Consider the following 16,677-nt stretch of genomic DNA (forward strand, 5'->3'; position numbering starts at 1 on the left):
GATACTTTATATCACACTATCCTAACATTTTGTACATAACAGTTATATTAAAGTTTATTTTTTGTTTACCTATTTATGTGATTATTAGTTCTCCCCCACTCCTTCACTAGAATGTAAGCCCCATGGGAATGTGGGCTTTTCTTTCTTGTTGATTGTTATTTCAGGTTTGCCTAGAATTTTATTTGGGATATGATAGTGTGCAACAAATATATTTTGTGTAACTGAATTATTGCTATTCTACCATACTGTAAACCTAATGGGGGTGGGATTGTCTTAGTCTTATTCACTGATACATCCTTAGGAACTGGCATATAGTAGATATTCAAAATTTGATGAAAAGCAATATTGTAGTTGAGGAAATTTAGAGATTAAATTTCCCTAGACCACTTAGCAAGTAATCGCTGAGCCAAGACTTAAACCTAGGTCTATTAATTCTAAATTATTAATACCTAAACATACATACAAAGTGCTTGGCACATAGTAGTTGTACAAAGAGTAGAAGTGATTTTCTTCCCCTTCTTGTAATTCTCTTCCCCTTCTTTTAATACTAGTATATGTACATTGAGCAATAGTTGGGAATCTATGTTTTTCATACAACATTTCTTTAATAAATATTCTTAGATGTCAGCATAGTTCATGTACTAGTTTCCTAAGATATTTTGAAGAATTATGTTTGTTTCAGTGAGCTGAAGTTGTCACCTTTTGTATTTTATTTCAGGGCCTGGGATCAAGTGTTAAAACTCTCGGTATTTCGTTTATTTTGAGTCGGATGCAACAAAACTTAGCAAAATGTGAAATATAGATTACAATGCTCATTCTAAAGTATCTAGTTAATTTGGTAAACATGTATGGCACAAGTACTATTTTGTACAGCCTGTGCTCCATGGTAGGCAACGGAGTGGAATGGAGAGGAAGAAGAGCTGTTTCTACTGTCATAGCATCTGAAGTCGTAGTAGAGGAAACTAGACCTGAAGTACTTTGGCTTTCTGAATGTAATGATCTATCCGCTTCTACTTTTCTCCTTAAGATTTGTTGAAAGATCTGGAGGGCCTCTGGAACTGTATGCCCCAGATAAACTGCATGCCCCAGATAACTGCCCTCAGGTGAACTTGGAGTTGTAATTAATGGAAACATTGTCTTAAGGAATGATGCAGGATACTTTGCTGGTTGTCTCTGTTGAAGCATCTCTAACTATTGATTTAGTCTATTGAGCTATCCAGTATGCCAGGCTTCATTTTCTTTGACTTTGTGATACAGCTTAAAAAAAAAAAAGGTATTGAGATAAAAGTTGCTTTTATCTTTTATTTTTAGATCACCACACTTATTAATCATAAAGATAATACCAAAAAGTCTGATAAAACTCTGCAAGCAATTCAGCGTGTAGGACAAGCTGTCAACTTGGCAGTTGGAAGATTTGTTAAAGTAGGAGAAGCTATAGCCAATGAAAACTGGGATTTGAAAGAAGAAATAAATATTGCTTGTATTGAAGCTAAACAAGCAGGTAGGTGGATATTGATTTTGAAGACTATTCATACCACTTTTATTGCTTTGGTTATGATGAAAAATTATTGTTTTATTTGGAATAAAGATATACAGCTCTTTGATTATGTCTGCCTCAAATATTAAAGGCCTGGATTAGCTTCCGTGAATACTGCACTTCGTTTGGATCAAGTCCTAAATCTGAAACATAGGACTCCTTCACTGGTCAGAGTTAGTGATCGGCCATCCTCATCAGCCATTGAGATGTGAGAGAGATAGAGAAGTGGGAGCTGTGGCCTCTATTCTCTAAGAACATATTAGTCTACTTTCCATGACATAGGAAATAGAAATAAGCATTAGTATCCATTAGTATTCTACAGCAAACAAATCATAGTGACTTCAAACTTCATGATGGTTCACAGTTCTCTATAGATGGTAGCACAGAAGCCTTTGAGAACCTAGAGTGTTTTGAGGACTGCAGCTTTGTTGAAGTATCATTTATCCATTAATTTTTTCAATAAATATTCACTGAATGCTGGTGATATACCAGACATTCTTTTAGGCCATAGGGAGATAGGCATGGACAAATCAGTCCAAAATCTGCCATCTTGGGCCTTGCATTCTGCTGAGGGAGACAGATCATAAATGAATATATATGTAATGTCAGGTGGTGATCGTTACCATGTTAAAAAAAAAAAAAGCAAGGTAAGAGTTAGGAGAACAATGAAGGTGCTGTTTTAGAGAGGGCAGGGTTTTTAAACTTTGGGGCTACTGACATCTTGGGCTGGATACTTCTCTGTTGTGGGAGGTTGACCTGTACATTGTAGGATGTTTATCAGCATCACTAGCTTCTACCTACTAGATGCTGGAAGGTCCCCTCTCCTTCCATGGGACAACCAGAAATAGCTCTAGACATTGCCAAATGTCCCGTGAGGGGTAAAAATGGCCCCCAGTTGAGGACTCCTGGGATAGGGAATTAGGAAGACCCGCTAAGGAAGGAACATTAGAGCAGAGACTGCAATGGAATGAAGGCCTGAGCTATGTGGATACTTGGGGGAAGGGCATTCCTGGCAAGGAGAAAGTGAGAATAGGCAAGGACTGGAATTTTGGACTATGTTCTAAGTGGAATGAGGGATTAGTGGGAGATTTTGTGCTGGGCAGTGACATGATCTCATTTGTATTTTTAAAAGGGTAACTGGTGGCTCCTGTATAGAAAATACATTTTAGGGGGTGTGAGGATGGATTCAGAGAAACCAGTTAGGAGGTTGTCACAGTGGTCCAGGTGATAGATGATGGTGACTTAGACTAGACCATAGCATTTGAGGTGGTGAAAGGTGGCTTTGTTTCAATATATTGCCAGGGTGGAGCTTATAGGATTGGCTGATGGTTTGGATGTGATAGAAGAGCCAGGGATAACTCCAAGATTTGGGATATGAACAGCTAGGCAAATGGTGGTGCCATCTACTGAGATGAGGAACTCTGAGGGAGGAGCAGGTCATCAGCAGGAGGAGAGTGATTGCGATAAAACCAAGTAAATGTAGAGGGGTGGACAAGATCATACACGGTCCTGTATGTTATGTGGATGATTTCAACTATTATTCCATACTAGGAGTCATTGAGAAATTTTGAGCCAGATGAAAGACATATTGTTTTGTGTTATTTTGTTTTGTTTTGTTTTTTCAAAACAAGAACATTTCACAGATGTTTTGTGTTAAATAGAAGTCTTTCTGTTAGTGTGGAGGAAGTGAACGAATGAGGACAGCCTGAGAGAAGGTTGAGACTGAAGGCAGGGTGATTAGGGAAGCTTTTGTGGTAAAACCAGCTAGGCCAAGTCACTGTAATAGGGCTGTAAAGAGCAGGAAGGGTACACAAAATACTCATTAAGGTGGTTGAATAGGTAAAAGTAGATTGTTAACTAAAGGAAAGGGAAGACCCTGGGTTGACTTTTGGATTTCTAGCCATTCACTGGGACAGAGAATAGGTTTTATGTGGGAAGCAGGGGGGGATATCCTTATTCTATTCATAATTTATATTTTTCCTACTTTAGAAAAGGATTTGAAAGCACTTACAATAAAAGACATGTTCAATAAACTTATTAAAATAGGATGTGAAAATAAATAAACCAGAAACTTTGGCAAACATTATTATTTTAATTAAGCATGAAATTTATCTTTGTACTTCCTGGAAGGCAAGACAAAAATGTGGGAAACAAAGGGTTATATAATCTCATTGTTTGTTGAAAGGAAGCAAACCAGCTTGTAAGAGGAGAGACTTTTTTTCCTGACACTAAATTATTGTGTGGGTGCTTATGAAACAGACATTACATAATGGACAATTCAACAGAAAATGTAGAGATGGTCTTCATATTACTGTTTCTTTTTGCAAGAAAGCTTTGTGGTTTAAAAAAAAAAGAAATAAAAAAATGGCTGTTTCTTTTAACAACCATTGATTAAAGCAGGAGTACAGTATTTTTAAACAAAAGGACAACCTGAGTCCTGTGCTCCTTGTTGGCTTTGTAGCATGTCATTGTGCTCAGTGTAAGGTGAGAGAGGAGGACGTGGTACACTGACACGAGTACCATACGCCCAGGCAGCTCCATAAACGGAGTATTTTGGAAGCTGTCAGGTTTCATGGGCTCCACATGTCATCTTCCTCCTAGTGTCACTCAGGTAAGAGTATGAGAATGATGCCTTCTGGAGTTGTAAAATATAGAAGCCTTTTTTTCTCTTAACACATACAAATTTAAGACTTCATTAAATCACTCCTGTAATGTTTCTAGCCCACTCAACCCCTACGAATCATTTTCTTTTTTTGACAACAGCGTTCATTTGAGGGAACTAATATAAAGTAGTAGATAAAAAACTGGAGCTGGCTGGGTGCAGTTGCTCACACCTGTAATCCCAACACTTGGAGGCCAAGGCGGGTGGATCGCTTGAGCTGTGTTTGAGACCAACCTGGGCAACATAATGAGTCCCTGTCTCTACAAAACATAAGAAAAAAAAATAGCCAGGTGTGGTGGTGCGTGCCTCCAGTCCCAGCTACTTGGGAGGCTGAGATGGGAGGATTTTTTGAGCCCAAGGAGGTTGAGGTTGCAGTGAGCAGTGATGGTGCCACTGCACTCCAGCCTGGGAGATGACAGAGAGAGACCCTGTCTCAAAAAAAAAAAAACACTAAAGTCTTAGAGTCAGATTGCCTAGACTTTAATCCTAGTGCTTCTACTTGCAAGCAGGGTATATTGGGCAATCTATTAAACATTTCTAAACCTCAGTGTTCTCATCTATAAAATGAGACTGTTAGGGTTTATAGAGGTGTTTTGATATAATGCATCTATCATTTCACACATAGTAAGTGCTCAATAAATATTAGTTGTTATTATTATAATTAATTTTTATTCTTACTTCCCTGTGTTGAACTCTTACATTGTATTGTTGCTTTTTACTTGGCTACCAGGCAAGGTTTATATTTATGTTTTATATGGAAGTTCAACAAATATTTGTGTTTGATTGACCTTGGGTTTTCCTATTAAGACACAGCACTAGTAATGACATATAATAAATTAAAAATGATACCCGTGAAGCTGTAAGACAGCTTTGTTACTTTTTTAGGGAACTGATTTCTGAACAGTTTACACTTTGAACAACTTTATAATGTTAAGAAAGCATTTGACCATGTTGGTGGAGCCAACCAAATGTTACTGTCCCACGTACTTATGAGTTAAATGCCTGGGGTCTAGTCAGAAAAAGGAAAGGTTGAATAATGCCATACGTGCAGGCTTATATGTCGTATCCTTTGTGGTTGAGAGGTGTAGAAAAAAATTAACATTTTCCAGAGGATCAGAGGAAACATTTTTATCCTTTTAGCTATTAATGATAGGATGCAAACTGATACTTTTCCTCCTGCCCTTTCTGTATGCCTTAAGGTTAATTCTAAGCACTTTTGTTCTCTGTTCTTTGCTATGAAAACTCTGTATTAGCTACCTATTTCTGTGTAACAAATTAACCCAAACTTAGCAACTTAAAACCGCAAACATTTACTATCTCAGTTTTTGAGAGGGCACCAATCAGGGAGTGGCTTCACTGGGTGGCTCAGGGTCAGTGTGTCTCATGAGGTAGCGGTCAGTGTGTTGACCAGGCCTCTGTTACCTGGAAGCTTGAGTGCACTGCAGGTCTGCTTCCAGCCTCCCTCTCATGGTTGTTGGCAGGCTTCACTTCCTTGCTGGCTGTTGGCTGGAGGCCTCACTTCCTCTCCACGTAGGTATCTGTGTAGTAAGGGCTGCTTATGACATGGCAACTGGCTTCTCTCAGAGAGAGAGAGCAACCCAGACAGCTGCCTCAGTTATTTTAGAACCTAAGCTTGGGAGTGACATGCCACCACTTCCACCATACCAACCCTGGTATGATGTGGGAGGGGACAGACAGTACAAGGTTGTGAATAACAGTAGGTGGGGATCGTGGGGAGCGATCTTGAAGGCTGGCTACCACAGAATTCCTCTATCTGTAGAGCTTCAGCTATTGTCATTATACAGAAGACATCCAAGTCTGCATTACCAGCCCATGTCTTGCGGCTTATCTTTGGTATATTCCTGTGTTATTTCAGACTCCTGTTGTCTGACAGTAAAATTATCATCTCTCTTCCAATGCCCTTCGATTTTCTTTAAGCAACTTAGGTTTACAACTTTGAGGCCATTTTTTCACTCGTTCTTTCCTTCTTATCATCGGTCAGGTACTAATTTTATGTTTTCTTAGTGTCTCCCAAATCATCTTCTTAATGTTCCTATGGCTGCTGTACTAGTAAGGTCCCTACTATTTCACACCCACAATTGATACAATAGCCTGGCTCTAAGTCTTTCCTTTCCATTCTATTTTATGTACTCCTACTAGACTGATCTTTCTTTTTTTTTTTTTGAGACCAAGTCTCACTCTGTCACCCAGGCTGGAGTGCAGTGGCGCCATCTCAGCTGACTGCAACCTCCGCTTCCCAGGTCCAAGCGATTCTCTGCCTCAGCCTCCTGAGTAGCTGGGATTACAGGCCCCTGCCACCACACCTGGCTAATTTTTGTATTTTTTTAGTAGAGACCAAGTTTCGCCATGTTGGCCAGGCTTGTCTTGAACTCCTGACCTAAGGTGATCCACCCGCCTCGGCCTCCTAAAGTGCTAGGATTACAGGTGTGAGCCACTGTGCCTGCCAGACTGATCTTTCCAAACCTTGACTTATACTTCACCCTGTGGCCTCTCCATTAAGATTCCAGTACTTTTTACTCAAGATCCTTAGCCTATGAGCTGACACATTATTGTGTATATGTAATAGAATTGACAGGAGGGCTTTTGTAAGAAAATCAATCCATTAGGCACACAGGTATATTTAGGACTTTAAAAAATGATCTTGAACACTATAAGTTGGTTAAAGGTTTATTATTTTAAAAATCTTTTTAACAGTATGGAGGTTTGAAGAATATTGTCGCCTTGTACTATAATACAAGAATACTTGGATTGTTTTATTAGTAGATAATTACCATTACAGAAATCAAAAGTTTTGATAGCAACAGTGAAGAAGATAATTTTTCTAGAGGGTTGGGAGTTCAATTAATAGAATGGTTTATGCTGGGCATCATAAGAAGTTTATATAAATTCAAACTGCAGCCTAAATGAGGGCCAGCCTGTGGTTTGAATTATCAGGAGGGAGGCTTTTGTTTTGTTTACTTTCCCCACTCAAAGTCCAGGCTGACTGACAGACAAACTTCCTTATTGTTTCTTTTTGCCTATTGACAGTTCTTTCCGGGCCCCCATTATATTGAAGATGTCATCCTTTGGGGCCTAAAGCCCTGTCTTTTTTCTCTCTCTGAGGATCCATGAAAACCCAAGGGTGAAAACCCAAGGCCGTTCAGCCTGTGGAGATTGGCAGTGACCCCTGACTTCTCCCCGGCCTCGCCCCAGCCCAAGCCTTGGCACCTGCTTACTGCTCGGGTTTTAGGGTATTCTTTGGTTTTTGACTCATGGGATTTCTCTTACTGTCTTGTAGGGCAGGAGGCTTTTAGATTGTGTAGTTTGCATTACCACTGGAAACAAAAATTATGATGTTTTTCAAACTGGGTGAGGGCAAAATTTGTCACAGTTCTTAAAAGTGTGCTATTATTTTCTGGTTAGAAAGCTTCGTATGGTAATCCCTACAATCGTCAAGGTGAAACCGTTTCTTGTTCCTGAAGTAAGACTCCAAAGCTGAGCTTCTCCTCATTGTGCCTTACCTTCAAGGTTAGAGAGAAGTCTAGATTTTAATTTGTATGCCCGTTTAACTTTCTCCCCTCGTCTTTCTTGTTAGGAGAAACAATTGCAGCACTTACAGACATAACCAACTTGAACCATCTGGAATCTGATGGGCAGATCACAATTTTTACAGACAAAACAGGAGTGATAAAGGCTGCAAGATTACTTCTTTCTTCAGTGACAAAGGTGTTGTTGCTGGCAGACCGAGTAGTCATTAAACAGATAATAACATCAAGAAATAAGGTACTTACCTTTCTGATGTTGCTGTATTTTTGTCTTTCTGTGTTGTTCAAAGTGCTTTTTATGACTCTTAGTGGTGGATTACTCTGCTCGTGTGTCGATGAAGAATGCAGCTAGCTGTGGGAATTAATGTGCATTGCAGGATACATTGACACACTGATCATCTATACGTTGAATGCACTTGTGGCCCTGGGTTCCTCCCGGGGCTATGCGTGTCTGAGCGTTGCTTAAAAAAAAAAAAAAAAAAAAAAAAGTTCTTTTTAGGTTAATTGTAAGTAATTTGGCAATGCTTGTCTATTATAATTGTTTATAACTCTGTCTGTAGTTTAAAAGTAGTGTTTCTTCTATATGTGCAATTCTTAAATGATGGGTATGCTGTGCCTAAACTTTTGAATGCAAGTAATGTCTCCTCTTAGAGAATCATTATCCACTTGTTGAGGCTTATTGGTAAAAGCTTTAAATGTGTACAACATTTGGAAAGAAAAGGTGAGCACCATGATAATGTATGTAGCAGAAACCTAGTTGATAAAAATACTGAATTCTTCTGTACTTTTTTTCCCTCCCAAATTAGAGACTAACAATATATAACTTAAGACACAGTTAAATCAGTGGAAATGATAATTATCCACAGCTACAAAATTTCTGTACTCAGAGTCCCTAAATGTACTGAATAATCTCAAAACTCACAGAACAGATTTAAACTCTTCCAGTCCAGAAGTTAATCTCTCAGATGATGGTCATGCTCCATGATCATCTGGGAATCCAGGGTATGTACGATCACTTCTTGCTTTGGATAATTCCCTAGGCAGAGAGGAGAGCAGTTGGCCAGGGAAGGAGTTGTCCTAGAGGATTTGAGGATAAAACCACTTGATAAGTGTTGAATGAATCAGAAATTGGAGAGGTGGATCTGGCAGCGCTGGAGAAATACAAACAACCTTCCCCTCTTTGAAAGAAAGATGGAGGTTCTCACAGTGGTGGCAATGTGCCTTATCTGTGTTAGTCGCCTGAACTTCCTGAGCTGCCAGGGCAGATTAACATGCCAAATATTCATCATATTCTCAGGAAAAATAAGTAAACAGAGGATATCTGTGTTTTTTTTAACTTATCTTGTTGCGACTAAAATAATCTAATAATGTTATTTTAAAGAAAAGTATTTGAAAATATGTTTCACATCTATTTACTTTGTTTCTTACATCAAGAAAACACATAACATTTTAGTCACTGGCTCTACCAGATTCACACACTCTTTATTCACCCCTGATGGCCCATTCCTGACTGAGCCAGACTAATTTTCCTACTCTTAAAGTCCCACACTTCCCTTTCGACTCTATACTCTGCAGATGATGAGGTTCCTTCTGCTTTCCTGAGAATGTTAGGGTTCCTGTCATCCTGGTTCACTGAACCTTAAAGCTTGTGTGTGCTGACTTTCATCCTCACCCCTTCCCAGTTCTCTGAAGATTTGATTACTGTGGTCCTGCCCATTCCCACCTTTTAGACTTGGCTACATAAATGATCCCTTCCTTTGTATATGTAGTCATTTCTTTTATTCTTTTTCCTTTTCCTTTTCAAGTAACTCAAAATCTCATCATATAAACAAATCATTCCCCTAATAATTCTGTGCCTTGAATCTACTTCTACTTCTCTGAGCATCCCCTTCTGTGTCTTCTATCTGGCTCCTCCTTCTCAGCTTTCACCTAGAATTCAGAATTTTCCTTTTTTTCTCTCTACTCAGCCTTGACAATCTCAGTCTTTTGCGTAGCTATCACCAAATAATGAAATATTATCTGTTTTGCAGGTTCTCGCAACTATGGAAAGACTAGAGAAAGTGAATAGCTTTCAAGAGTTTGTCCAAATATTCAGTCAATTTGGAAATGAAATGGTGGAGTTTGCACATCTGAGTGGAGATAGACAAAATGTATGTATTCATCACATTTTACAATCTTCAGATAAATACATACTTTTTAGTTTGGTTGGAGGTATGATCTTTAGGATTGTTTGGACTGGTTTCTTTGCTTATTAAGTCTATAGCCTTGGTCTTGAAAGCCTTTCATAGATAAACCAGGATAAAGTAAGTAGATCTATATGTCTTTTTTTGTACATTTATAACAGTTAATTTTGTTCCCACCTCACACACTGGGAAAGGTCATACTTGCTATCAGGGCTCAACTCAAGTACTTCTTCCTTTTATTTGGTTACTTTCTCTTTTATGAAGCTTTCCATTTGATTCCTCTACTAGGGCTCAGGCACATAAAATTGAGTCATCATATGTATTCTTATAGTATCTTGTTAGATATTTGTTATTCTTACCGTATTAGATTAATAGTAATAACCAAAGCCATTATTTATTTGCACTGCCTATGTGTTAGGTACTTAATGTACATGATCTCATTTAATTTTCAAAACATCCCTATGAGGTAGGTATTGTTAACTACTGTTTTACATATAGGGAAACTGAACCTGAGACAAGGATAAACTTTCCCAAGGTCACTATGCTAGCAGAGCGAACTCAGTTATATCTGATTCTAAAGCTTGTAGTTCTCAAACTACAACATGATATTTGTTTTTTATTTTATTTTATTTTATTTTATTTTATTTTATTTTTTCTGAGATGGAGTCTCTCTCTGTCACCCAGGCTGGAGTGCAGTGTCGTGATCACGTCTCACTGCAACCTCCACCTCGTGGGTTCAAGTGATTCTCATGCCTCAGCCTCCCAAGTAGCTGGGACTACAGGCATGCACCACCACACCCAGCTAACTTGTTGTATTTTTAGTAGAGACAGGGTTTCACCATGTTGGTCAGGCTGGTCTCGAACTCCTAATCTCAGGTGATCCGCCCGCCTCAGCCTCCCAAAGTGCTGGGATTACAGGCGTGAATCACCATGCCCAGCCAATATTAGTTCCTTATGGATCTTTTCCCCAATTCAGACAGTAAGCTCCTCAGTTTTGGGAGATGGAAGATCATATTATGTCTAGGATTGACTTTTCCTTGTTGGAGTATTTGTGTAGGAGTCTGTCTTGTTGGCAGGTTAAATATATATAATAATTGACCGTTTCTTGGGATGGTTCTGGGTGTAGTCCCATAGGCTAGTCTCTCAGTTTTTGATATGAACTTTCCCAGTTGCAGCTGGAGTTGAAAAATGGGTATTGGTCTGGCAAGTGGCAGGCTAAATAATGGCATTGGTTTGTAATACCAATGGTGTTTCTATAGGCAGGTACCTTGTTGTTTCATTTTCTGTCTGCCATTATTGTTCTTTATAAAACAAATTTTCTTTCTTTTCCTTCTCTTTCTCTTAATCTTCCTTCTTCTCCTCATTCTCCCCAATGATAATTATTAGCCTGAGTATTTTTATAATAATAATAGCTTATAATCTAGCATTTTCTTGATCACTTGAGCAAGCGTGGCATGAGTCATAGGTTCTAAAGCTGCCATCCTTCAGTTACACTTCCTACAGGGTCCTCTTCAGCTTCTGGACATAACTGAAAAACTTTCACCATCATTTTGATTTGTAGTTAGAAATTTGGCATGGAGAACATTTTATTTTTCTCAATTCTTGTAATATTGTGATCCAACATTTAAAAACTTCTGGCTGAAGAGGTATCTATTTTTAACAATTTAGCTCATTAAATGTGGGACCCCTGAAACTTACTGGCAGCCTTTTTATCATCTGTGTTTGATAAGTGCTACTCCTGGGTCATTTTTTTGGAATATGCATCCAGGGTTCAAATGCTTTCTCCTTTAGAATAGTCAGAATATCCTGCAAAGAGCTATAGGTCAGGTGCATTCTCAGTTTTCTCAGCAAATATTCATCAGCTGCTTACTGTTAACCAAATACTACACTAGGTGTTGAGGATTCAACAGTAAATAAAAGTGACAAAAACCTCTGCACTCATGGAGCTTATGTTTTAGTAGGGGTGGGAGGAGATAGACAATAAAACAGAAACATGCATGGTGTGTTCAAAGAACACGAAGGCCAGTGGATGGATCAAAGTGAGCAAACGGGAAGGGTAATAAGATGAAATCAGAGAGGTAGTGGGCAGGCCAAACTGTGTAAGGACTTTGGCTTTAAGTAAAATGGGGAGCCATTGGAGGTTTTGAGTAGGAGAATGACGTTTTCTGACTTAGATTTTAACAGTATCACTCTAGCTGCCATGTTGAGAATAGTTTGCGTGGAGACAAGGGCAGAGGCAGGGAGACCACTCAAGAGGCTATTACAGTAATCTATTGAGAGATGATGGTGACCTGGACCAAGGTGGTAGAAAGTGGCAGTGGTGAGGCTGGGCATGGTGGCTCATGCCTGTAGTCCCAGCACTTTGGGAGGCTGAGGTGGGTGGATCACCTGAGGTCAGGAGTTTGAGACCAGCCTGGCCAACATGATGAAACCCCATCTCTTCTAAAAATACAGAAATTAGCTGGGTGTGGTGGCACATGCCTGTAATCCCAGCTACTCAGGAGGCTGAGGCACAAGAATTGCTTGAGCCCGGGAAGCAGAGGCTGCAGTGAGCTGAGATCATGCCACTGCGCTCCAGCCTGGGCAAGGAAGGGAGACTGTCTCAAAAGGAAAAGAAAGTGGCAGTGGTGACTCCTATTCAACATAGTGTTGGAAGTTCTGGCCAGGGCAATTAGGCAGGAGAAGGAAATAAAGGGTGTTCAATTAGGAAAAGAGGAAGTCAAATTGTCCCTGTTTGCAGATGACATGATTGTATATCTAGAAAACCCCATTGTCTCAGCCCGAAATCTCCTTAAGCTGATAAGCAACTTCAGCAAAGCCTCAGGATACGAAATCAATGTACAAAAATCACAAGCATTCTTATACACCAATAACAGACAAACAGAGAGCCAAATCATGAGTGAACTCCCATTCACAATTGCTTCAAAGAGAATAAAATACTTAGGAATCCAACTACAAGGGACGTGAAGGACCTCTTCAAGGAGAACTACAAACCACTGCTCAATGAAATAAAAGAGGATACAAACAAATGGAAGAACATTCCATGCTCATGGGTAGGAAGAATCAATATCTTGAAAATGGCCATACTGCCCAAGGTAATTTATAGATTCAATGCCATCTCCATCAAGGTACCAATGACTTTCTTCACAGAATTGGAAAAAACTACTTTAAAGTTCATATGGAACTAAAAAAGAGCCCGCATTGCCAAGTCAATCCTAAGCCAAAAGAACAAAGCTGGAGGCATCACAATACCTGACTTCAAACTATACTACAAGGCTACAGTAACCAAAACAGCATGGTACTGGTGCCAAAACAGAGATATAGATCAATGGAACAGAACAGAACCCTCAGAAATAATGCCGCATATCTACAACTATCTGATCTTTGACAAACCTGAGAAAAACAAGCAATGGGGAAAGGATTCCCTATTTAACAAATGGTGCTGGGAAAACTGGCTAGCCATATGTAGAAAGCTGAAACTGGATCCCTTCCTTACACCTTATACAAAAATTAATTCAAGATGGATTAAAGACTTAAATGTTAGACCTAAAACCATAAAAACCCTAGAAGAGAACCTAGGCATTACCATTCAGGACATAGGCATGGGCAAGGACTTCATGTCTAAAACACCAAAAGCAATGGCAACAAAAGCCAACATTGACAAATGGGATCTCATTAAACTAAAGAGCTTCTGCACAGCGAAAGAAACTACCATCAGAGTGAACAGGCAACCTACAGAATGGGAGAACATTTTCGCAACCTACTCGTCTGACAAAGGGCTAATATCAAGAATCTACAATGAACTCAAACAAATTTACAAGAAAAAAACAAACAACCCCATCAAAAAGTGGGCAAAGGATATGAACAGACACTTCTCAAAAGAAGACATTTATGCAGCCAAAAGACACATGAACAAATGCTTATCATCACTGGCCATCAGAGAAATGCAAATCAAAACCACAGTGAGATACCATCTCACACCAGTTAGAATGGCAATCATTAAAAAGTTAGGAAACAACAGGTGCTGGAGAGGATGTGGAGAAATAGGAACACTTTTACACTGTTGATGGGACTGTAAACTAGTTCAACCATTGTGGAAGTCAGTGTGGCGATTCCTCAGGGATCTAGAACTAGAAATACCATTTGACCCAGCCATCCCATTACTGGGTATATACCCAAAGGACTATAAATCATGCTGCTATAAAGACACATGCACACGTATGTTTATTGTGGCACTCTTCACAATAGCAAAGACTTGGAACCAACCCAAATGTCCAACAATGATAGACTGGATTAAGAAAATGTGGCACATATACACCATGGAATACTATGCAGCCATAAAAAATGATGAGTTCATGTCCTTTGTAGGGACATGGATGAAATTGGAAATCATCATTCTCAGTAAACTATCGCAAGGACAAAAAACCAAACACCGCACGTTCTCACTCATAGATGGGAATTGAACAATGAGAACACATGGACACAGGAAGGGGAATATCACACTCTGGGGACTGTTGTGGGGTGGGGGGAGGGGGGAGGGATAGCATTAGGAGATATACCTAATGCTAAAGGACGAGTTAATGGGTGCAGCACACCAGCATGGCACATGTATACATATGTAACTAACCGGCACATTGTGCACATGTACCCTAAAACTTAAAGTATAATAATAATTAAAAAAAAAAAAAGAAAGTGGCAGTGGTGACAGCCTTACCCAAGTCTGGGAAAATACTTCTGGAGGTATTGGGATGCTTCACTTAGTGCTTCATGGACCATCTGGGTTTTATGGATGCCTCTGTTTTGTCCTGTGGACCAGCCCTTTCCAGGTTGAGATGCCATCTTTTTCTGTCGCTTGTTATCACCATACAGCCTATGGTGTCATATGTGGCTTGTAAGTGTCAGGTATGGCATACACACTTGATGCATTGTCAGCTAGACCCACAGGTGGTTTTGAAAGGAGTCCTGTCCAAAATGTTAAAGACAAGAGGGATGGGTGGAAATTTTATAAGCAACCTCAACCTTTATCTGATAGGTACCCATGATGGATGATACTCACATATAGGACACAGTTCTTTGGGATGTGATCCGCATTAGCTTTGGGGTTATATGCACTTTGTTGTACACTATTTGTAATTCCATCTCTATCTCTTATTAAATCTATATTGGGATGCAAGTGAGTGAGAGTGATATTATTGTGTAGGACTAACTTCTGAATCCATTCTAATTTATTCAAGCAAATTTACTTTCAAAGGCAAATCATTCTCAATCTTTAGGTTTTTCTTATTTGTAAGAAGGGGCCTTTAACCTAACTTACAAATAAAAAAGGCTAACGTGACAGGGAAAAATTTTATGTAATTCAAATTTCAATGTCCATACATAAAGTTTTCTTGGAACACAGCTGTTCTTATTTATTTGTGTATTGTCTCTGTTTGCTTTCACACTACAATGACAGAATTGAGTAGCTGTGATGGAGACCATATAGCTCAGAAGGCCTCAAATGTTTATCTGGGCTTTAATTGAAAGTATTGCCCACCTCTGATTTAGATATAATAACCAAATTATTAACAGAGTATTTTGTTGTAGATTTGATCAGCAAACTTTGGCTACCTCATGTGAATAGCACACATTCTATTGAGGGCTCTGTGAGGAGAAGCCACCCCCCACCAAAACAAATTCAATACACAGTGCTTTCTTAGGTGTTCCTTTTCAATCTTGTTGGGGAAAATTATCTACCCAAGAAACATCTTAAGAATATTTCAGAGCAGCATATTGATTAAGATTAAGACAAACGAACCCCAATTTGAGATGCATAGCAGTTAGATGGGATTAATTAGACGAGGCTCCTTAAAGAATCGACTTTTAAGTGTCTGTTTTGAAGGAAATAATAGTCAATAGATGCTCAGTAGACAATTTACTTTTAATTAAGTAAGACATAGGCTGGGTGTTTCTGGTTAGGATCCGGTGTGTGCATTTGATGTGAGAATGTCAGGTATGACAGAACACCAGAATGTCAACCATGTGCAGCCTCTACCTGTGTCTCAGTTTCTGGCTCTCTAGCCCTTACTAAGAGTAGCTTTTTCTTTCTACTCATATTGTGTTGATGTGTTTATATTGAAGCAGTGACAGTTTGTAAAACTTTATCCTGTTTTTTTTTTTTTTTCACTTAACAATGTTAGTGAATTCCTGAGTATTAGTGTTGAATAAATACTTTTTTAAGAAATTGGGTTGTTCACATGGTCTTAGACTCCTCCGTGATTTTATTTCGTATTTAGGATTTGAAAGATGAAAAGAAAAAGGCAAAAATGGCAGCAGCTAGGGCAATTCTTGAAAAGTGTACGATGATGCTTCTCACAGCTTCAAAGGTAAGACAATTTTGGTTTTACTGTGTAATAAATTAATAATTAGAACACCCGACTAAATGCATTTAACTTACATAATTTACATTTTAAAAAAGATCAAAGTGATAACTTAGAACACAGGCCTGAATAGTTAAATCTCAGTTATTATTTATAAGAATGCTAACTTTCTTCCCCAACTCCAAATAATAACTAATTTATGAGTCAGCTTTGATTGAACAGCTCAGCAGAACATGGTGTATTAGGTGCTATGAATTAAGGCCTGTCACATATGGTAGCTGCCTAAAGGGTTTTTCCAGTCTCATTGAGGAGCCAGCACATATGCTCTAGAAAAAGCTAGACAAGTTAAGATCTGTTAAATACAGCGGAGTAAGAAGTCAGCACTTAATTAGTT

At 39.0% G+C, this 16,677-nt stretch overlaps 1 protein-coding gene and 1 pseudogene across 4 annotated transcripts in view; both read left to right on the plus strand.

Moving 5' to 3' along the window:
• The window catches only part of CTNNAL1 (catenin alpha like 1), a 71,015-nt gene that overhangs the window by 13,014 nt on the left and 41,324 nt on the right, over positions 1–16,677 (plus strand). For all 4 annotated transcript variants that reach the window (XR_010109102.1, XM_034967936.3, XM_063594281.1 and 1 more), the window contains exons 2-5: positions 1,312–1,501; positions 7,795–7,982; positions 9,775–9,894; positions 16,200–16,289. Coding sequence is in view for 3 of the 4 variants with exons in the window: in XM_034967936.3 (XP_034823827.2) it covers positions 1,312–1,501; positions 7,795–7,982; positions 9,775–9,894; positions 16,200–16,289 (588 nt within the window). In the remaining variant the exon portion in view is untranslated. The remainder of the gene's footprint in view (positions 1–1,311; positions 1,502–7,794; positions 7,983–9,774; positions 9,895–16,199; positions 16,290–16,677) is intronic.
• Positions 8,045–8,205, plus strand: LOC112440910 (5.8S ribosomal RNA; annotated as a pseudogene).

The sequence above is a fragment of the Pan paniscus genome, chromosome 11 (assembly GCF_029289425.2).
Source record: "Pan paniscus chromosome 11, NHGRI_mPanPan1-v2.0_pri, whole genome shotgun sequence".
NCBI lineage: Eukaryota > Metazoa > Chordata > Mammalia > Primates > Hominidae > Pan > Pan paniscus.